This window comes from Sander vitreus, chromosome 5 (assembly GCF_031162955.1).
Source record: "Sander vitreus isolate 19-12246 chromosome 5, sanVit1, whole genome shotgun sequence".
NCBI lineage: Eukaryota > Metazoa > Chordata > Actinopteri > Perciformes > Percidae > Sander > Sander vitreus.
This window is the reverse complement of record NC_135859.1, coordinates 5,453,604-5,476,403: the sequence shown is the minus strand read 5'-3', so window position 1 is coordinate 5,476,403 and position 22,800 is coordinate 5,453,604. Positions and strand designations below refer to the sequence as shown.

Below are 22,800 nucleotides of genomic sequence, written 5' to 3'. Positions count from 1 at the left end.
GTTTATAGAGTTCTAAATTTGATAGTATATATTTTTAAACCATCTTAGTAGCATGGGTTAGGGTTTATGGCAATGTCGGTCTGTAGGTCAAATCTTTTTTAGTGTCACAAAGCTGCAGCATGGCCTATGACTCTTCATCTTATTTGTTAATTTCCGACCAATTACATGCCTCCCACTACTCTGTAAGATTAAAAATATATATATATATATCTACAATCTGAAAGGCAACATAGTGTAAAAATAAATTAAGATGGATTAAGTAATGGTTACAGATTTCAGTCAGTGGCATTCACTTTCTCCATATATCTTTAGTTCTATGTAGAAGTGTATCAACATGATGTGAAGTAAAGTTTTATAAGAAGGAATTAAGAAAAAAATGAAATTGGTGTGTGTATCTCCATGTCCATTATGTTTATTGCTTAATATACTGTAAGACGTGATGTACTCTAAATGACTCTTTGGGGGCATGTGTCAGTCTAACACAATCTACAAAATGCTAAGCTCCTTTTAATTGTATTACTGACTCTTACCTGTGTAATGAGTGACCGGCAGATGCTCCAGAAGATGTTCCTCCAGTAATTGGAGGATTAGGAGGTATCATCACATGTTAATTAAGATAAGATAATTCAGACACAATGTTTAAGCAAACGGCCAAGCAGACAAATTGCTTATCTTTAAAGTACTAATCATCCGCATTTACACAGACCTAATTATCTTTCACAAGCTGTCTTTTTTGGTCAGCATCCTGGAGCTCTTTCTGTGCGATATTCCAAACGGGACAGTGTTGGACAAGAGTTATTTAATTCAGGGTCGATCTCGCTATATGAAAATATAAGCAATGGAAAAGAAAAATACAGTATGTAGAGCCTCTCACAATCTGTTTTTCCAGAAAGTGTGCTAGTCTTGTCATTTGAAAGACTGTTTTCTGTGGGACTGAGCACGGCGGCGGGTTAAGGTTGTTCATTCAGACGGATGATCTGTGAAATAAGCAACCGTAAAATGTGTTTAACAGCGTACATCCATCTGGATTTACGGCATCAACCTCGGTTATTATGTGCAGGCCCTGTGGTTTAGAGTGTCTTAGTTGTACAGAATGGGGCTTGACTCCCATATAACAGTACAGGTATCAAGATACATTTTTCTCAGCCTCAATCTCACTGAGGAATACCATCTGTGCTAGGTGTATCTTGGTGTCCCTCTGACCTTTATTGTGTCCCGTTAGGCAGAAGAACGCCCCGGCCTGTCTCGAGGCGCTGGCTGATATGTCGAATCCCTGTGCACGGTGCTCGGCTGGTCCTCCTGGGCCGATATACAGTATCTAAATGACATGGTTGGGTACTCACATCAGGCCACTGTAGCTTCGCCTGCTACTGTAGTTGTTTATTGCCTTTGGGGTTTTGAGTCATTTTTGTAGTGCATATGTTTATACTGTTATGTGTGAGTTTGTATTTATATCACATTGTATGAATCAGAACATGACTGTCCACTGATTTTGCTGGGACGCACCACCATTCTGGGGACCAACAGACTGCTCTCCACAAAAGGTTTATTTGAGGGACTTGGATTTAGGGTTAAAGCTTCAGTGCGTAACTTTTTTATAATAATGAACGTCCGTTACGTTCAAGCCATTACCAAATGAGTTGATACAAAGCTAATTAAGACTATCAGCTCCACAAAACTCTCTCTGTATTTCTCAGTATAGCTGTGTTTAGAAATTGGTGTCGTCCGGCGACTTTCGCTCGCAGAAACTCCTATGTAAAGATAATGACCTCTTCTGAAGAGTCCATCATGTTTTTTTAATCCTCTGTGTCCTCCTTGGCTACGTAGCAACTGCGTGGAGGAGGGGTGGGGGTGAAGCGCGATCACGGAAGGCTTGTATCATGTGGATGCACCGACAGAATTGTTGTCATTACTTAAATTCCTCATGGGGGAGACAGAAACTACTCACTATAGCTTTAAAGGTTAGGGGACATGGCTGGTGGTATTCTATATTTGTCTTACTGTTGACAAATCTGAAACCAAGAAAACCAACAATGAATCGATGTATTGACTTGATTTAGAAATTACCCCCCCACGTCTGTTTCCTGCAGCGCATTCACACGGCATTAGTGATGTCAAAACATTTGTTCACAGGGGTGCCTGGATAGCTCACCTGGTAGAGCGCGCGCCCCACGTACAGAGGCTCAGTCCTCGCGGCAGCAGCAGGTTCAATTCTGATCAGCAGCCCTTTGCTGCATGTCATTCCCTCTCTCCCCTTTATCTTAGCTGCCCTATTAAATAAAGGCCTAAGCTGCCAAAAGAAACATCTTAAAAAAGAAATGTGTTCATTATTGGCAACGCAGCCAAAGCGACCCCATATCACAGAGATGCCGATTCGCACACCACTGATATTATGACACAACTTCTGTCTGGCGCAGTTGGTAATTTGCAATGGAATTTTTGACTTTTTTACAAATTACAGACATAACAGGTTCGCATGGGATTAAGATCACAGGCAACTTCCGCATTTACAATATTACAAATTACTAGAGGTCCCCAAATACTACTGCAGTGTGAATTAGAGTACGGATCAGGCTGCATTTTTCTGTCCGAGCCCAGCCCGCCTCCGACAGAGCAGTAACCGAACCCGACCCGAGCCAGACAGGCATTAAGATATTTATGTCCGAGCCCGACCCGAGCCCGACACAGTTAAAATCTCATTTTTTTCTCATACTAATGACACATGTACGTTTGTTTGTGTGGAAAGCCTGCTTTTATTAAGTGTAAGTGTAGGATGGCATTCGGAAATGTCAACAGATGAGCGCATGGTAGTCCTCCGTCCAGATATCCGTTGTCATTCCGATCGAATTCACCTGTCAGAATGTCATTTAGCTGCTCAACCAGCTTTGTGCGTTTCTCTGTTGCCAGCTCACAGCACCGTTTTGACACAGTGGTGGGGTCAGGCAGCTGCCACTGAACCATATGTAGCACCGACGTTAATAAGCTGCTGGGCCAATTCAATAAATGACTTATCGTGCTGATGTGACCGAGTCCGATCCGAACCCGAACATCATTTCTAAATATCTGTCTGGAACCCGGCCCAGCCCATTGGGTACCGTCGGGTCCCGTCGGGTCCCATCGGGTCCCGTCGGGTATCCATCCTATAGTGTGACTAGGACTAAAGTCTGATATGGCTTATTCCTCTCTGCCATAGTGTCTGTATTAATCCACAGCTAAATATAATCACCGACAAATGCTCATTGTTGCTAAAAAAAAAAACAACACAGTGATCAGCTGTTTTAAGACATTACTTTTTTTTTTTATAGATTTTGTTTATTAACATCTTCTGCTGCCACTGAGTAGAGAAGTCATAAAGTAGCCTATTGAGCGATGGACATTGTAGGTTTTTATGTTTTGTGGGATTTGTTGACAATAAGAAAACTATAGATTAATGCCATCCTAGTCCTGTAAAGTTATAATTATCTCCAGGTCCAGACTGAGGTAAGGGGCTGTAGGCTCAATGTTGTCAATAAAGAGCTCTTACAAGCTCTGTGTGTGTGTGTGTGTGTGTGTGTGTGTGTGTGTGTGTGTGTGTATATGTTCTCTGGTATTTGTCTTCCCACTGTGGTGCACTGGTCAGGTGGGAGATTGTGTTTACAAGACACAGTTCTGGCACCAGGGTATTGTTTATGAGTGCTGTTGTCTTTGGTTCCCTGCAGCTCCATCTGTAAAAATCGGTCAGACCGGAATGTCAAACTGACCTTGTCAGCTGCTCCTTTGTTCCTCTGCAACAGCATGTTTGTGCACGTTTACTTTCTGTAAAACTACTCCGAACTGATTTCCAAACGAATTCAAAGGAAGCAACATAAATCAAGCAGTGAATAATCATTTGGAAATTGCAAACACAGACCCCACACATTAGGACCACAGGGAGCACAGCCAACCATTAGTGTGGGTATGTTGGTCTCACATCATCAATTTAATTAAAAATCCATTTAAGATGGAGGCTTGGGGAAGGCTTTTTCCTTTTCCTTTCAGGGAAGTCAAGACGTCAAGGCCAACGGAAAGGAGTCTTGAGTTACCATGCTCTAAGAATGGAAGTGAATACAATCATTAAATCTCCTGTACCAGCAGGTGTGAACACTTGTCTGAAACCAGAGCCCAAGGGGGTAGAGAGAGTGGGGCTTTAATGGGCTGCGCTGTTCTGCTCCTACCTGAAAAGGCTGAAGCCACCGACAATGTTCACGAGAAGAGAGTCACAGTGGTATTTTAAATACACAGCGCCCTCCATCAATCACACCCTTTGTTGCTAACAGTTAAATCCATCCCAGACCTGCACTGGCTCTCCTCGCCCTTCACAGTCCACAGGCTGAGCACAGCAGCAATGCTCCCAGCACACAGCACACGCCGCACATGGACCCCACTTCAATCCCCTGCAGCCAACGATGGAGCCACGGAGACAGGGAAATCACACAGTAGACAGCAGATCGCACCGCAGACAAAGGCACAAAGACGACAACAACTCAGGGTAGAACAGAAACAGAGACCAAAGAGTGAGGAGGAAGAGTTTGTGTGTGTGTGTGTGTGTGTGCATGAACGCATGTGTAAGACATTTGGTAATATAAATAAATTAAAAAATTAGAAAGTAGAATGGCTAAACTGAGGTATTTTTATTCACTTTTGCTAACATGCAGGTTTTTGAAAAATATAAATATTCTAACACCTTTTGTAAATACGCTTCTGTGCTTTCTCGCCCTGAGTTCAATGAGATGGGTGATACCCAAGGGGGTAAGCCAGCTTCCACAAAGCGTACCTCCTATGGCGCCATTTTGATGCTACGTAGCACTCACCTGCCGTTAGCATTCCATTGACTGCCATTCATTTTGACGTCACTTTGACAGCGAATAACTTTACATCAGAAGCGTTTAAAGACTTTATTTGTCCATTGTTTATTTCTAAAGAAACACGACAATGTATAAAAGGCTCCATTACCTTGTATCTCACGTTATGGCTCCATAGCAGATGTTTTAAAAAAAAAAAAAAATGATTATGTCATAACCACGCGACTTACTGTCGCATAGTAGAGGAATTACCATATAGTACAGGAGAAGCTTGCAGGCAGTTTCCACTTACATTATCTGTTTAAGTTTAATTACTAATGTTAACTAGCATTTTAGTTAGCAATAATTAGCCTGTGCCTATCTCCTTACATATACCTACGCTCTCCGTCTCTGCAAGATTACGAATGATTGAGATTTCTCTTGGCACAGCTACCAGAAGACTTCCAACTTTCAGACAGGTTGCTCACGTCACATCTACGTAGTCAAGCAGTTTGAGGCTGTGCAGTAACGCTCAGCCCTCACCGGAAAAGTGCTTCTAATAGACTTCACTGGTCTCCGTTGAAAACAACGGCGTCACTTAGTCCATTTCTTTTACTGTCTATGGTGATACCACGCTCATGTTTGTATGCTAGATATGAAGCTAGCAGGAGCAGCCGGTTAGCTCAGGTTAGCACATAGACTGGAAAAGAGGAAAGAGCTAGCCTGGCTCTGTTCAAATGTTCAAATACATCTACCAGCGCCTGTAAAACTCACTGATTAACATGTTATATTTTGAGATTCCAGGAAGTAACCACGCCAACCAGGAATTAGTCCAACACGTAATGTAAATCCTTTTTATGCTTTGGCTTTTGTACAGTTCAAATGAACAAGATATAAAGTATTAATTGGTACGTTTTTAGAGATACTAAGAGGCTGATTTATTTTTTATTTATTTTTTACCTTGGACAGAGCCAGGTTAGCTATTTCCCCTTGTTTGCAGTCTTTATGCTAAGCTAATCGTCTGCTGGTTGTAGCTTCATATTTATTGTACAGTAAAGTGAGGGGTATCAATCTCATTAACTCTCATCTACATCTCGTCATGAAGACAAATAAGCTTATTTCCTAAAATGCAGAACTCCCCATTTAATTATCTTAATACCTACCATGGCTTGTTATCTTTCTCTTTTATATCCATATTATTTTTTGTTGAGTTAAGTCGGTGTCCTGGATCAGCATGAAGTGGATCAACAGCAGCAACACAGAAGTAGAAAAGAGAATCAGTTACAAGCTACTTGAACTAATTAAATAAAAGTAGAAAGGCCACTAAACTTTTATACAGGTGTCTGGAGGGTCTCCATTCAGTGCTGACTGTTGACATAACTGAGCCAAACTAAATGGCATCCCCGAATTACACTCAAGGTAGTGCTACCGTCTGAGAGTCTCACCTCCTTTCTTCCAAGCTAATACTGTGAGTGCTGCTGATTAACAATCTGATCCACACTGCAGCAACAGTTAACATAATGTGAACATTTCTCTGCTTGATGGAAAATAATAACGCAAACACAATCAGCCAACCACCACTGTGATGGTAATAACATTCACTGACCTACCTTTGTTTAGGACGTTTCCGGGGTGATTATTATTTGTGCAATTATCTGAATAATAAAAGATCCATTTCCACAAAGAAAATACTTCCCACCTTGCCTGTAATTATCCCTCTTTGTATCCACACTCCGCCCGAGAGATGGAGAGCACATTTTATCCCTAGTTTGTCCATAAGTATGCTTTTCCCAGACGCCATGGGACAGAGGTTAACGAGACCTTAATTGGCATTTCCTTTAAAGCTGACAAAACGTTAAACTTGGGGCTGGCAGTAGGAAATGTCACATTACCATGCAGTCCAGCCATTTAGGTTAAAAGCCCCTTACATGGATACACTGGCTGTCATGTTAGGGTACTGAGTTCTAATACATGAGATGAGAGTATTAATTGACACCAGCATTAAAGTAGAAGAGATTGTGTTGTGGCTTGTGAGTAAATTACATCTCATGGAATACTCTTGATACAAGGATGAATGTGTAATTGGTTCCCCTCTCCTCAAACACATTTCTCAGCTGTCCGTAGGACTTGAGAAATTAATGGCCTTATGATGCTACGGTCAATAAAAGCTGATACACGCTCTTGACATTGTTGTGTATTTCTTAAATGTTATGAAAATACAATGTACAGAGAAACAATACAATGCTTTGGAGACTGTTCGGTATATACATAACAGGTCTTCTGCCGTGTTAAGGAGGATGAGAATGAACCGTTGAGTTTTTTTTTTTTTTTTCATCGACATGCAAACATTTCCCATTGCTACTTTGGCCTTTCCAGAACTCTTCCACAGAATAAGGATCTGGCGTAAGAAATTAATATCCAAAATGTTACAAAACTTCCCAAAACCATTTAATGTACACTCACATTCGGAACATCTATCTAGTCGTGTTACTGTTCGTTTTAAAATCTACACGTTACACATAGTCGCTGCAGATCAGTCCCGGGTTCATTCTATCTAAAGTCTGCAGTAATAAAATTATGATAAAAAGGTAATCATCTGATTAACAAATGAAAAAAAAAGAACCACCTGACGTCCTCAGTTATTGACATTTCTTTCATGAGTGATTCATCATCAGTCACTTGTGGAATCATAACAATCCTCTTTCATTTAATGACCCTTTGGCAGTTTGGGGTGATTCTAAAGTCAATTTCCAGGTCCAGTTTTCTGTCCAGACCCACTTTCCTCTGAAAGGCATAAGGGTGAGTTTGTAACAAGGGCACACAGTACATTATGCCACCTCTTTTAAAGCACTGTCATTTAACCTTTCCATGTAATTGCGCAGCTCCTTGGAGTCTCCCAGCTCCACGTCTTGGCACACCCACTTAATGTCCTGGCTGTGGCTTCCTGTCAGTGTGTTAACAGTGGGGTAGCTACTGTCCGAGGGGATGGTGGTGAACGTGGTAAACTTGACCCGCTTCCTCTTGGTGGTGGGGGAGTCTCCTTTGCTGTCCTTGGCTATGCACCCTGTGTCTGCCGCCCGGTGCACTTGGCCCTGCACGTTCTTCTGGGCCGAGCCTCCGTTCAGCAAGTGGCTGCCTTCCTCGAGCCCGCTGCTTGAATCCATCATGGAGGTATGTTCCTCCTGCTGCGGCGACAGGCTGATTTGGCTCTCCAGCAGCTCTGCCTCGTTCCCCAACCACACCCAATCGTGGGCATGGTTCAGGTTTTCCTGGCCCTCGATCGAGAGCTCCTTGTGGCGGTATTTCAGGGTATAGGAGATGCAGTTGATGAGAAAGACGAGGATGGCAAGACAGAAGACCCCCAGCAGGGCGTACATGCCGATCTCCAGGTCAGTGAGCCCGCGAGCTGTCTGAATGAGGTCGTCGTCCATATTGCGGCCACGGGGGAGGTCCACTTGTGCAGGGAAGTCAGCAAAGTCAATTGGCATGTTCTGATTCCCATCATCGGAGAGTTTATCCCCATTGGGTCTGCGCATTATTGCGCTTCTAGTGGTGGTGGCTCTCCTTAACACCCCGTCCTCCGTGTCAGAGATGGAGCTGCCATAGTAGTGGGTGTCTGGGCCGGTCTTGTCCTGGGATGGGGAGAGCCTGCCTTTGTTCTCCATATCGTCTCCCTCGGGGCCGTAGTCACTGATCCCTCCCCTTGAGCTGTCACCGTGACCAAACTTCACCCTGACGTTACAGTTCCCTGCCGCCAGGATGCTGCGGCGCTTGAACTTCTGGCAGACCTCGCAAACAGTCATTTCCACCCTGACCAGCAGGCCTTGGCCCTCCGCCTCCGTCACAATGACAGGCCATTTCCACGAGGGGTTCTGCTGCACTGTTACTATTTCCTCATCTAGGGAGGTGGCCGTCAGGACAAAAAAGTCGGGATTATACAGGTCTAGAGGAGCCACGGAGCCGTCGCTGAACTGTAGCCAGGCGCTGATCAAGGCCTCCTGTGAGAACACACACAAACAACAATATGCAAAGAGAGAGAGAGAGAGAGAGAGAGAAAAAAAATAAGTAGGCAGTGACACATAGACAACATGTTGTGCTTTTGTATTAACAGAGAAATGGAAATAATAGCGGAGAAAAACTGCATCTAGCCTCATTTCATGGAAACAAACTGCTTTCATTGTATTAGCGGGGAAATTATTATGAAATTGCAAGGCATCTTTGTTGGGTAGTTAGAGCTTTAAACAGATGTTGTTCAGGTACTCTAAAAATATTACTCTGTAATATGCCATTGCTTGTTGCCACAGGCTTTTAAGCTGCTTACACACCAACCAGAAAAGGCAGAAAAGGCAGTTGGACTGATCAGTCTCCCCGAGTTTGTCAAAAAAATGCCTCAGAACACACCGAAGAGACGAGACGTAATACGTCTCCATAACAGCAGGCGGCGCTAATCTGTATTGTCGCCCAAAAATGAAAACCGGCAGCTGATTGGACGAACGCATCACGTGGGTCTTGTTTCTCCAGAAATTCAAAGACAGACTGTCATGGCGGCTTGTTCAGAATACGATCTCATATTGTACTAAAATAGTTCACGAAACGTGTTTCTGAAAACATTTTAAGGGAGAAATAGGCCGTGCAGTTGCTGAATCTGTCTTCATTTCAGATCGACGAAGGTCAGTTTAAAAGATTCTCGTCAGATTTTGAAAGACTCTAGTCACGCTCATTCCGCTCCCCGTTTCCGGGTTAGCACTCTACCAATCAGATGGGTCATTTGAGTCCGACTGCCGGCAGTGCCCGCCCCGCCGATTATACATGTCATATCGGCCAAAATGAAGGACGACGGCCCCTCGGACGGACGTGGCACGGAACACACGGAACAGACTTGAGTCACTGACCTCGCCAGACTGTCCAACGGCCGATTATTGGCTTGGTGTGTCTGGGCCTTTACTCTCAGGAGTGCAGTGAATTGGTAAACATGAGACACACAATGATTATTTGCATTTAAGGTTCCTTTTCTCAAAGGACCACATCCACTAACAATATTTATAGAGCTTTCTAATTGTAGAAAACATTGTAAGTTCAGTACAAGCTTAGTAAGTCGCATGGTTCTGCTATCTCAGCGGCTACTCTCTAAACTAAGAGGGGATATAGATTAAAAGATAGGCGGAAAAGATCAAATAGTAACATAAAACATTGTTCATGCGAGTGAGGATTTGCCATACATAGGCATCTTATGCCTTCTCCTATTTTAATTTCCGAATTTGCCTTTTAATGTTGCCTAAGGACAAATCCCCAAAGGCACACAAGTAGATCCCCGCAGCGGTTTGTCAACGCTCCCTAATTACTGACACAAGAGGACTTACAGTGCAGCGCTGCCTGCTTATCTTCACAGTTTGCTTGGGGAGATAGTGTAGACAATGGCCTTCCCATCCTTCCTTCCTTGGAGGAAGAGGGGGTGGGGGGGAGGTGAGGAATGTAAAGGAGCATTCCAGAGAACTTGTGAGGGGGCTTGATGGCAGATCAAAGGGGCCACAATGACAATAGGCAGGGCACATGAGTAAGGGAAGCAAAATATGAAAGTTTGGGCATATTTTAGTCATATTTTAGAGCGGAAGCCGTGGTGTTGCTTTTGCATGCTCTGAGATTAAGCTCCCGTTTCCATTAGCTGCCCAAGGAAACACATTCTGTCACACTCTTGCTTTCAGGCCTTGGGAGTTAAGAGGGTTAGGGATGGTGTGGAACAAACAAATAGACAATTGTACACGAGCACATGCACACTCATGGCTTTCTTTGATTGGAACATTGCTCATTCAAGGACCTTGAGGGTGTGAAATTAAATCGGGAAGGAAGTCTTTTGTTTTGAAAAGCATGGTAATCAAAGCCGCAGAATGCACATTTTTTTTCTTTGGCTTCAGTAGATAATATAAATGTCTTTCATTAAATGACCATCAAACCATTGAGGAATAATTATATATGCTAGGAGATAATAATTAATTAGTAAAACTCATTATCATCATTATCTGTCTTAATCAGACCTAGCTAAATAGTGTTTGCAAATAACCACTGGCCTTGTTTTTAAGATATTAGATTAGAGGCTTTGTATTCAACCGTGGCCAATTTACAGTCTGCTTAATGTTTCTATCAAACTTTACTTCAGTTCTCTTATATACAGGGCTGCAGCAATTATATTCACTATCCATTAACCTGCTGATTAGCTCCTCAATTAATCGATTAATCGTTTGGTATATAAAATGTAAAAAACAATGGTGAAAAATGCAGCCTAAAGTGATCTGAAGGTGCTGATCAAATTGCTTGTTCTGTTTGACTAACACCCCAGACTATACAGATATTCAGTTTATTATCAGATATGACAAAGAAAAGCAGCAAATAATCACATTTCGGGAGCTGGAACCGGCAAGTGTGACTAAAAACAATGACTAAATTGATTAATCAAACATCAAAAAAGTCAGTGATTAGATTTCTGTCGACTTGACTTGATTAATCAACTAATCGTTGAAGCATCCTGACCTGCTTGGGGCTCTGCAGAATCTCCTGCGTGGTGGTGGTAGCCAGGATGGCTCTGTTGCTTCCGGGACTGAGCTGCAGACTCATAGAGAGGCCCGTCACCAGCTGGACCCCCAACTCTGTGATGGTCACTTTGTCATCCACCACTGTGATAGTCTTCTCTGCCAGGATTGAGTCTGACAAAGGAGACAACACCTAGGAGGTGCAAGAGACAGTGAAGACAGGAAAGAGAAGAAAAAGATGACAGACAGTGGCATTAAAGGAATTTTAAAAGGAAAAGATGAAGAACACATTCCCACAACATCCCCCCTGAAATAGTCGAGCAATAACCTGTGACATTCTAGTATGATCAATTACAACTGTGCTACTCTGCAATAGTGACTCAACCTATTGTATAACCTGTTCATGAAAGCTTTTTTATATTTCCTGCTCTGAACACCCAGGGTTGGGGAGGTCTTTCCCAGGAGAAATCAGCAGCGACAGCAACCGAAGCTGAACTGAGAAAAAGAGCACTAGTACCTACAGTAACTTCATCAATAGAAAATTGATGAGAAACAAGCAGAAAAAAGTCAACACTGGTCACGCCGCTTGATTGACAAGGGATTCCTGACAGGTGGAATGCAAAAACATCACATCAATGAGCACTTAGTAGTGAAGATGTCACAGACACGGGAAAAAAGCGGATTATTATTAGTTACAGGTGATTTTAGAAAATGTCTTCCTGAATGTTTCATCTAACATAAAAAGCTCACAAGCCCCTGCGCAATATGCAAAACCTACTTTTTATCTCTTTACTAAGGCTGTGTACATCAAACAACAACTGGACTTGGCTGCCATCCAAGCCCAGTAACTCCTGCAGGTAAGAATCCATTCCCTTTGACTGATCCAGAGGAAAGGAACACTTTAACCCCAATTCAGAAACAAGAAGTCTAACTGTACTGATGATGAATGCCATGTGTGGTATTTCAATCAGGAGAGACTTCGTTGCAGATATGCAAAGATTTATTGTACATATGCATAATATGAAATGTACAGAGTCTTTGGAGATTAGACTTTGGAGATGACTGGAGGTGGAAGGGGAGGAGGAGGGTTGCACGCTTTGTCTGAAATGACAGCTGACAGCAGCACGGAGAGAAACAGATTTAAAGCAGGGTTGTAATGCTGTGATTGGCCCTTGACGTTCATGGCCAATTCTGATTGGTTTAACTGAAAGGTGAACGCCTCTAAAAACAGCTGATTTGACTTAGGAAGAGAGAGCCGTGATTTAAGTTATTTGAAGTCTTCCTGAAAGAATTTGCGCTGAGCTTCATGTGTGACTTTCTCTGCATGCATATCTTTATAGCAGGGGTGATTCTAGGATCCGACCTTTAGGGGGGGGCTCAGCCCCTAATGAGAATGTGACACGGATATAGTGCATGAAATAACCAACTTCTTCTCTGGGGACTACCAACTTTACAACCACACTCCTGCTCTCCCTCTGACAGATTAGATAGAGCGAGGCACAGGGTTGAGCGCTGCACAACCTCCTCCGATTGGCCAGCACTACGTTTCTGTTAACCCTTTCCTTGACGTGGTTACAGGTGCATAGCATTGGTGTCAGCCACACAGGATATTAAACCTGTTTCAAGCTCTTTGAACCTGTAATTGTTTGTCCTCTGTCACTAACAAACAAGTTTGCAACTCTAACTTGAAGCACCAAAATGTATTACAAAAAAAAGGTTATTATTGTTAGAATTTTTAGGGTGTCTGAGATGAAATTTAGGGGGGTCTTGAGCCCCCCTGAAAAGGGTCTAAAATCGCCCATGCTTTATAGACGTCTCCTTGTGTATCAGTCTGTGTGGCGCGTGGCACAGGTAGTCAACAGCTGTCAGACCTTTGCGCTCGTCATGTTTTCCGGTTAGTGCTTCGTGTGAGAGCGTGGATGTTTCCGCAAAAGGTGAATACACGTCTGCACACAGGCAGACAGATGAGTCCTCGACGCCAGGGAGCAGATTCCAATCACACAGACACCAGTAGGAGTCTCATATTCATCCAGTTAGCCAGAAAGGCATGACAAACAAAAGGGCTGAGGGGGAGGACCCACTCACTGCTGAGAGCCCGCTGTACACACTGGTAAGCACCTGTGTGCACCAGACAAAAGGAGGTACTAGTCAAACCGCAGCAGCGACAGTGACATCTGTTATTGTCCCTGGAATAAACCATATGTTCATGTTCCTGCAGTATATTATATATTAGCATGTGTCTGTGTTGACAGCACACAAATACATCTGGTGTTCATATATTTTTTTTAATATCATATTTCAAATAATTTGAATGATCCCAATTTGATGATACTTAAACAGTAATGAAATTGTTTTTTTGCCTCCAATGGCGCCTTCCAGGCAGCTAACCTTAACCCTAAACATAACCATTGCCGCGCTGCCTGGAAGGAGACGTTGTCTGCAAAAAACACCAATGAAATCATTACCGGCGCATTACTTTTGAGACATATTGTATTCTGTAATTACTAAAACAGACCTTTGCCAAGAACATTGGCAGCCTCAAGTGCCCACATCATCAGACTTTGGGAGAAATTTCAAGAATAGGAAGAAGCAGCCACCGATATTCCAGCACAAATGTGACTGAAGCTTTAAGAGATTCTCGCAATGGCAGATGGTAGAATGATGTGCAAGAGTGCATATTCACTGTTAGCAGGAGCTGTTTTCAGATTCTCCTCCTTCTTTTCACAAAGCATTGATTGGGAGAAGGACAAGTTGATAGATCTTCTTTGAGACAGGAAGCAACAGGATTCATGGGAATCCTGGTCTTAATTTGGAAAGTACACACATAAGTGGAATGTTAAAATGACTAGCACTCAGTGGTGGAATGTAACTAAGTACATTTACTCAAGTACTGTACTTAAGTACAAATTTGAGGATCTTGTACTTTACATGATTCTTTTCTTTTCATGCTACTTTCTACTTCTACTTGCTACATTTCAGAGGGAAATGTTGTACTTTTTACTCCACTACATTCATCTGACAGCTTTAGGTACTAGTGACTTTACAAATTAAGATTTTTGCACACAAAACACATACATACAAATACAATGTTTTATTATAAATTTAAACAACCCAACAATATACAGGCCTACAAGTGCAGCTGAAATGATTAGCCAATTAAACACTTAGTTGATTGACAGAACTGTTTTAATCGTTTCCAGTTTCTAAAATGTTATCTTATTTTCGTAGCTTTAGCTATCATTTCTGTCAATACGACAACATTTTACTCACCAAAGTGTCCATGAACACTCCATTTACAGTGGGTAAAAGGTTGAACCACGAAGTCGGCCTGTATACTATATTACATGTTTGCATGTAGAATTTAGGTAATCATAATCAGGGGCGTAGCACAAAATTCTGGGCCCTGTAGAAAGGCATTTTCTATGGCATAGAAAATGCCACAGAAATCCACAGCTATTCATTCTAGCATCTTTTTGGGCCCTCCTCACATGAGGGCTCTGGGTACTCAGTCCTCTTTTTCCCCCCAGTCCGACGCCCCTGATCATAATACGATTTGACTAACCTGAGGGTTTGTTTACGACCTCTCTGACTGACTGAATGTCATATCGCATGTCATTTTTAGCAATGTTAGATAGATAGATAGATAGATAGATAGATAGATAGATTTTTATTGATCCCAAAAAAATGGGAAATAACGGTGTTGCAGCAGCAAAATATTAGACACACAGCACACATACAGAGTAAACATTAAATAATAGGAAACAATATACATGAAATAATAATAGAATACTACATGAGTAATATTATGTTGCTGCATTCCCAGAGCTCAGCAACTAACAATTCAATTAAATTTCATTTATAGTATCACATCATCACAAGAGTGATCTCAAGACACTTTACATATAGAGTAGGTCTAGACCACACTCTATAATTTACATATACTAATACTAATACTAATAGTAGTAAAAAATGATGTCCAAAGTAGAGCTGGGCGATATGGAGAAAATCATATTATAATTATTATTATAATTATAATATGATATATATAATTTTTGACCAAAGACCTTAATATCGATACTACAACGATATTGTAGGGTTGACAATTGGTGCTTTCACAAAATATTTACACAATGAGATTTTTGATGAATAATCATCAATAATGTGGATATCATGACTAAGTGGTTAAAGGTAAATAATAGAACAACTAGAACAGTCTGGTAAGTTCAGAAAATTACATTATTTTACTGTAATGCAGCCTTTAAAACCAGGAAAACTGTTTAATTATTCTTTAACTGTACCTGTGAAATTTATGAATGCTACACATGAAACTGGTATGCAGTTCCCCTTTAAAGCTAACTCATGGCCTACCTGGATAGTGGTCATCCCCATCTCAAGTCCCACCAGTATCTTCCTGTCCAGGAGCCGTGCAATCTGGGGGTCCTCTACCTTCAGGAAGTCCCACACCAGCTCTGTGATGTCCACCTGCCAATCAGTGCCCAGCATGAAGCTGGTCTGGCCTCGAGGATCAGCTGACTCAGCTACAAAATGGGTCAGGACTCTGACAATGGCATGCTGGTACTGCAGGGTGCAGCTTCGTCCTCGTCTGTCTTCATCATCCTCGTCCTCGCTGTCCCGTGTGGACCTGGCAATACAAAAATAAATCAGATGTGCAAACTAAAGGCAACTTGAATATTCTTTTTAATGTGGCTCTAGAGATGGGATTGCAGATGGATTTCCAAGACACTTTAGTGCAGACATTCATGGTCCCAATAGGATAAATCCAGATAATGTTGGTGATCCTCTGGCTTTTCATCTAGCAATACTACAAGTCAATTTTTAATTTGCCCAGTACCTGCAAAACTAATGACATCCACATCAGCTGTGCTATGTGTTTAGTGCTTATTATGAAATCTCAGCACATGCTAAACATGCTAAACTGAGAAGGTTATGTTAATTATGATACCTGCTACAAATGTGCATATTAGCATTATCACTTTGAGCATCGCTGTAGACTCTTAGTCTTGTTTATTATGCATGCTACTTTGATTAAAACATTATAGAAAGTTCACCTGTATCAAAGCTTTATCACATTAAATATTGTAATTATATGTACTTTGGTGATTATTATATAAAAGTCTGACAAAGGCAGAATCTAAAATAATTGTAACATGTGTGCATAGTGTATTTCTAAATACAAAAATAGTTGTATGCTATCATCTATTCTGTGAGTTGATTCTGAAAGCAGTTGCGAGCGCTTTGAGAACAAAGTGACACAAAGAAGTGTTCAGTTCACCATGTTCTAAAGGCTTAATGACACACACAAGAATATATACATTTTCTATTAATCGCTCCATTCACTTCGATGATGTGCGAGTACAGTAGATAGATAAGAAAGGAGGATTGGTTCAAGGTAGGTTCACGCAGATACATCTTAAGGAAGGAAAACAATTTATGTGTGTAACAATTTATGATACCAATTAAAACAGATGAGAGAAGCTTTTTTCAGTTTTCACAGAATGGAATGTAACATAGTCACAACAAAAGTAAATACATTTAGTATACTTAAAGGTCCAATATGTAATATATTTACTGTAATAACTGACAACAATGCTAATGCCAGTATTTTCTCCTTTTGAAATGTCCATTCCGTGATGGAATTTCTGTTTGTGTTTTGGCCTGTGTGTTGGTATCAACTGCCCAGTTTGACAACCAGGCCGGGTTGCCAGATATAACTGTAAAAACGTAAACCCAGCACGCTACAGCTGTAACGTTAGTACAGCCATGAAAGCAGCAAACAAACAAACGGGATCAACAAAGATAGATTCTACCCGGCGAGGGTGTGGGTTTTTTAGCAGTTCCTACTGTAATTCCAAGCCGAAAAAGTGTGTCTGTCAGTTGGGTACAGAGCTCCGGAGCACGGGATTTTATGACTGTCAATATAGCCTGCTGTGGAGTAATAACTGGCTATGTGAGACAAGCATCTAGCAACATTGTTGGCTGCTCCGGTCTCAGCCTGGCAACCAAAGTGAACTCTGAGTCTAGGGAGGAAGAGGCGGGGGAGACGACTCTCTCCAGTATTTTGAATTTGTACTGCAGCACCTATTTTAAAGTGGCCATATTATGATCATTTTCAGGTTCATAATTGTAATTTGAGAATGTATCAGTTATAGGTTATAGGTTTACATGGTTTAATTTTCCAAAAAACACCATATTTTTGTTGTACTGCACATTGCTGCAGCTCCTCTTTTCACACTATGTTCAGGTCTCTGTTTTAGCTACAGAGTGAGACCTCTCAACTTCTGTAACATCTTTGTTGTCGCATATGCGCAGTAGCTAGGTAAGGATTACATGAGCTAGCTAGCTGTTTCTCCAACTTCGGCCTGTACAAGGCAGGATTAGCCGGGAGACTTCTTCTAAACAAGGGCGCACTTCCAACTTTGCGTGGAATACCTGCAGAACAGGGACATGTAAGTAGTTCTATACAATTTATTTTGTAGATTAGGGTGAATTTGTGTGTGTTGTAGCAGTGTTTTGCCATTAAAAACGAGCTAGCATGCTAGCATGCTAATGGTTAGCCCCCTAGGCCCCTCGTTTCGGCTAATGACGGAGAAAGCTGTGCAGATTTTGAACAGCTCACCCGGAGACTGAAGGCAGGACACATTCAGAAACCGTATCTCACTCAAAACAGCATGGATGTCTTTTTTCCAAGTTTGTATGCGTGTGGAAGCACCAGAGACAAAAAATTTCCAGAAAAAGTGTTTTTTTCATAATATGGGCACTTTAACACTAGCTGTCAGTATTACATATTGCACCTTTAAAGTGCTCATATTATACGCATTTCCAGGTTCATAATTGTATTTAGAGGTTGTACCAGAATAGGTTTATGTGGTTTAGATTTTAAAAAACTCCATATTTTTGTTGTACTGCAGCTCCTCTTTTCACCCTGTGTGTTGAGCTCTCTGTTTTAGCTACAGAGTGAGACATCTCACTTCTGTTCCATCTTTGTTGGGAGTCACACATGTGCAGTAGCTAGGTAAGGACTACTAGCCAGTCAGAAGCAGAGTATGAGGGCGTGCCATGCTAGCAGCTAGGTGAGCATTATAACGCGTGTGAGTTGGAGATGGTAAGTGCCTTTGGGGTGGACTTTGGGCTTTTTCACTTTGTAAACCTATAACGTGCACAAAAAGATATATATCACAATAAAGGAAAGGGAAAAAGCCAAAAAGCATAATATGAGCACTTTAATAGAAGAGAAAGTGTCAGTTCTGCACTCTGCATTGATGTGTGGTTTGTGGTATTTTACGCAGCATTTAACTTAAACTGATCTCTGTCAAACACACACACATAACACACACACACACACACACACACACACACACACACACACTCACACACACACACACACAGACACGGATGTTTAGCCGACGGACATCAAGTAACTATGCAATGTTGTAGATTAAACCACTAAGGGAGAATCACTCCAGCGTATGGCTATGAGTTTTCTTTCTCACTATCTCTCCTTCACCATTGCGGAGCACCTGGTCAAGGGTTGTGAATGTGCATACACCTCCTTACTGCTTTACTTAATAGCTTCCCTTATTGCTCTGTTGCTAGCAAATCTAATTTGATTACTTTAGGCAACAAATCAGTCAACAGAGGCTCAGCTCTTTCACACCAGGAAAATTGCCTTGAGTATGACAAACTGGGTTTAAATGGTGACAATACAGCTTCAATATCATTAGATTTTGCCCATAACTTTTGCTTCAACAAACAAGAGATGAAGCACAATAAGATGTTGAGAACGGTTGATCTGGGAGAATATAAATGCTGTTACAGCTCTTCAGCCTTACATTGGGGCACAGTTGGGACACTTTCAAACAGGAAAAGTGCCTGGTCAACACAACTACTAGTCATATAGTGCACTGTAGACTTGTCTCTCTCTTTCTATCACCCACACCCACACGAGCAAAGGTTGCGATCATGATGAAGGGGAGAAGAAAATAAATGAATCTCTTAAACAGTTTTTCTCGCGATTATCCGCTCTGCTGGTCTCTTTTCTGTCTGAATCCCCTGAGAAATCTGGCTTCACGCGACGCCGCGGGAATAAAGATGTTAGCTGCACGCACCAGAGAAAAGCTGACAGTACAGTGAGATTTGGAGTTAAGGGCTTACAACCGCTGGCTGGACAGATTTCACATGCAACTGAATGACAGAGAAAAGGATTTCACTGTAGATATTGTAGGTAAGAAAACCTTTGCGATTCAACAAGTGATCCAGCCATGAGACAACATCTCCGATTCAAACCGTGAATGAGTTTCAGACACACTTATACTACTATACTTGTGTTGTGTAAGCGACAACTTCATATTGTATTGCTCTATAACATTCAATATTCATGTCTGAATAAGCAACAATCAGAATTAAAATAAACACAGATAATGTGCTTCATCAGGACTGTGTGAGTGTGGTTTGATCATAAACAGTGACCAAACAACCCATTCATCAGATTTTGATTCAAATATGAAATGCTAATTGGTGCACAGAAATATGTTTCTAACTAAGTCCTGCCCACTTCAAACCAGTGATGAGAGCCAAGAGAGAAAAGGAAAACAGGAATCTCAAATGTGAAATAAGCAGAAAATAGTGTGACCATGTAGGATCCCATTACTAATAGTAAAAAGTTGATTGACAAAATCTTTATATTTTCTTTAATTCTAATGCTAGCATGGGCGAGCTGTCATGGGGTCAGGGTTGCTGGAGGATCAGATTCGGCACCAGATCAACGTGGTCCAGATGGGAACGGAAAGAAATTCAACTTCATGATTACAGTAAGAACACGGTCAGATTTATTGTAGTTTTAAGAGCAGACTACAGGAAGATACCAGACTTGGATGAATGTCTGTTTTGTATTTTGAATTGTATTTTAAATGCTTAATTTTCTATTTTAGAAACGCTTGTAATACTAGATTAAAATAGCAGATCAGTTGTGCCTAAGCAGACCCTAGATGACACATTTAATGCATATTCATGAATGCTGATGCCTCCACTTGTGATTTTGTCTAGTCATTTTCCACAAAGAAATGGATCACTGCACCGAGCTCCCTGGCGAGGATGGGGTTATTTGAGTCCTTCCGGTCAATAATATCTTCATCTTATGAAATGCATGGAGCTTCCTCCCTGGGTTACTTCAGTCCACAATGGCTAATTGAAGGCCAGCCTTCGAATTCACATATAAAAAAAGAACAACCTTCTGCAATAAAATGTAGCACTTCCTCAGATACATCCTTCGTTCCACCTGACTAACAAGGTTGGTGACTCATGAATTTGTGTTTAAAAATCCATTTTGTATTACATTTTTTTCTTTAACATTTCCCTTCTCCTTTCATACATCCCTGTCTCTCCACTCTCTCCCCGCTCATTTACATATTATAAGCAGAGGAGGAAACCATCTGCCAATGATTCCAGTCACCATCTTCCAATTATTCCAACGGCAGTAATTGAAAGTTTCTCACTGCTGACTGCTTTGGTTAAATCCTTTTGAATCCTATTGTGAGCGTTTTTGAGCGTAAACACAATTTGTTATTTGACATTCATGGCCAATGAGTTGACACATGGCATTGATGTTACGTGAGTTTGTACTGACATGACCAAATCAGCGTTTACACTGTATATCCATAAGGACATGTATACATGCAGGTGTTAGTTAGATGTAAAGGATTCAGCAGTAAACAAGCTGATAGTGAAGTCCAAGCATTTTAGCTCTGGTATAAATCTAATATGCCAGTGCTTGTGCAGCCATCTCAAAATCCAATCTAAGGTTAATCTAATAAACAAATCACACTCAGCGCAGAGAACAACCTGCTTCACAAAGCAATTTTTCTTTCCGCCTCATTCACTTTCAAGCTCACTTCTGACTTCACAGGAGATGCTGCATATTAATGTGTGTGTGTGTGTGTGTGTGTGTGTGTGTGTGTGTGTCATGCTTATTTTTGTTGTGCGTTGTGGATCGTGTGCTGTATTTGTTTTCGCATTTCCCTTCATTTTATTTTCTGCTACAGTAACATGACTAAGGTCAATAGGCAGTGCTGCTTCTACAGATACAGCTCTATCTGACAACGCTCTACAGTTCTTTTCAATTTTGTAGGGAATTCAAGTTTGTTTTACTGTAGAAAGAGAACACAGTTTCAGCCGACTCAGTACAAAAACAACATTCAAAATTGAGTATTAAAAGGTAACTGCAAGAGATTCTTGAAAACCGCTATGATACAAGAGGGAAAAAAGGAATCTCTAATATACATATCTTGAAAGACACGTTAAAGGAGTGGTGCATGGCTGAGTGCTACGCCTACATTTAGGATTTCTGTCTGCGAAGGCTTTTCTTGTCCCTGTTTTGACAGGGCTTAGTGAGGGAAGAGGTGAGCCATACAGGAAGTGCCAGTCAAAAACTGTGTGAGGAGGCTTTTGCAACTATCCAGCCTGCAGGCCTGATATCTCTTTATCTCTCATTTCTCTCTCTCCCCTCCCCCACCCCCTCCCCAGCCCGTGTGGCAACAACTTGCCAGCCTGGTTGATAGAGGAAGGTCCGGCCACTTGCTATTGTCGCCCAGTGGCTCAGTTCTTTTCGAGCTTATGGGCAGTGGACGGATGCCACGCCTGTTATCCGCTGATAAACAGAGGCGGTGTAAGAAAGGAAGGAACAAAGCTCTCTGCTGCCCATTAGCAGCGGTGCCGGTGTCAACAATGACAACACAACTCTGTTGTCCCCGCTGATAAAGGCATACCAGTGCACAGCTGGGGAAGCAACGTCCTGGACAAGCCGTGGCTTTTGTCGAATGCTGTACCTCTGTCACTCAGAATAAGAGGAGAGCAGGGATAATTAGAGTAGCCACACTAGTGTGTGGACCCCAACGCACCAGTGTGGCTACTCTAATTATCCCTGCTCCCCTCTTATTCTGGAAGTCTGAGTCCAACCTCATCGCATTTCCAGAAGTAATTACTGCAGGTAGGCTGATAGCTGCTCCATCAATTGATGGATTTCAACAGTTGCAGAGGCCCCAGGGGAGAGGTCTGACCTCCAGGCAGCTCTAATAATGTGCTGTTCTACTGACGACTAAAAGGCAAAATGGCAGGCCACCTTAAGGTAGTCGTTAATGACTGAAAGCTGTACTGCACAGGTCAGCCATTTTGCTATCGGCCAAAGAACTGTCGGCAGGAGACAGGTGGAGTGGTGTTCAGTCACACATCTCATCATTATCTTATCTCAGGCTGCCATGATTGAGATCGAATACGTCACCTGGAATAAAGGCCTTTTAAATGAAAGTAGTGCTGCTGCAAAAGTAGACAAAGGGCTCTGATCGTGAGCATTTATGGGATGCAGTGGCAAACTGTCGCCCTGGACCCTGGGCCTTCAATAGGACCATGTGGTCCACATGTGGCATTAAACAATCAAACAAAGCAATACAAATAATAGCCAGAGC

General features: G+C 41.9%; 1 protein-coding gene across 1 annotated transcript in view; it reads right to left on the bottom strand.

The window, feature by feature from the left end:
• Positions 1-7,191: 7,191 nt before the first annotated feature.
• LOC144517915 (transmembrane protein 132C) overlaps positions 7,192-22,800 on the bottom strand; it is a 177,868-nt gene continuing 162,259 nt past the window's right edge. Inside the window, exons 7-10 of the mRNA XM_078250165.1 lie at positions 15,692-15,965; positions 11,325-11,516; positions 8,515-8,797; positions 7,192-8,469 (exon numbers count right to left, since the gene is read on the bottom strand). Coding sequence (XP_078106291.1) covers positions 7,628-8,469; positions 8,515-8,797; positions 11,325-11,516; positions 15,692-15,965 — 1,591 coding nt within the window. The 3' untranslated portion in view covers positions 7,192-7,627. The remainder of the gene's footprint in view (positions 8,470-8,514; positions 8,798-11,324; positions 11,517-15,691; positions 15,966-22,800) is intronic.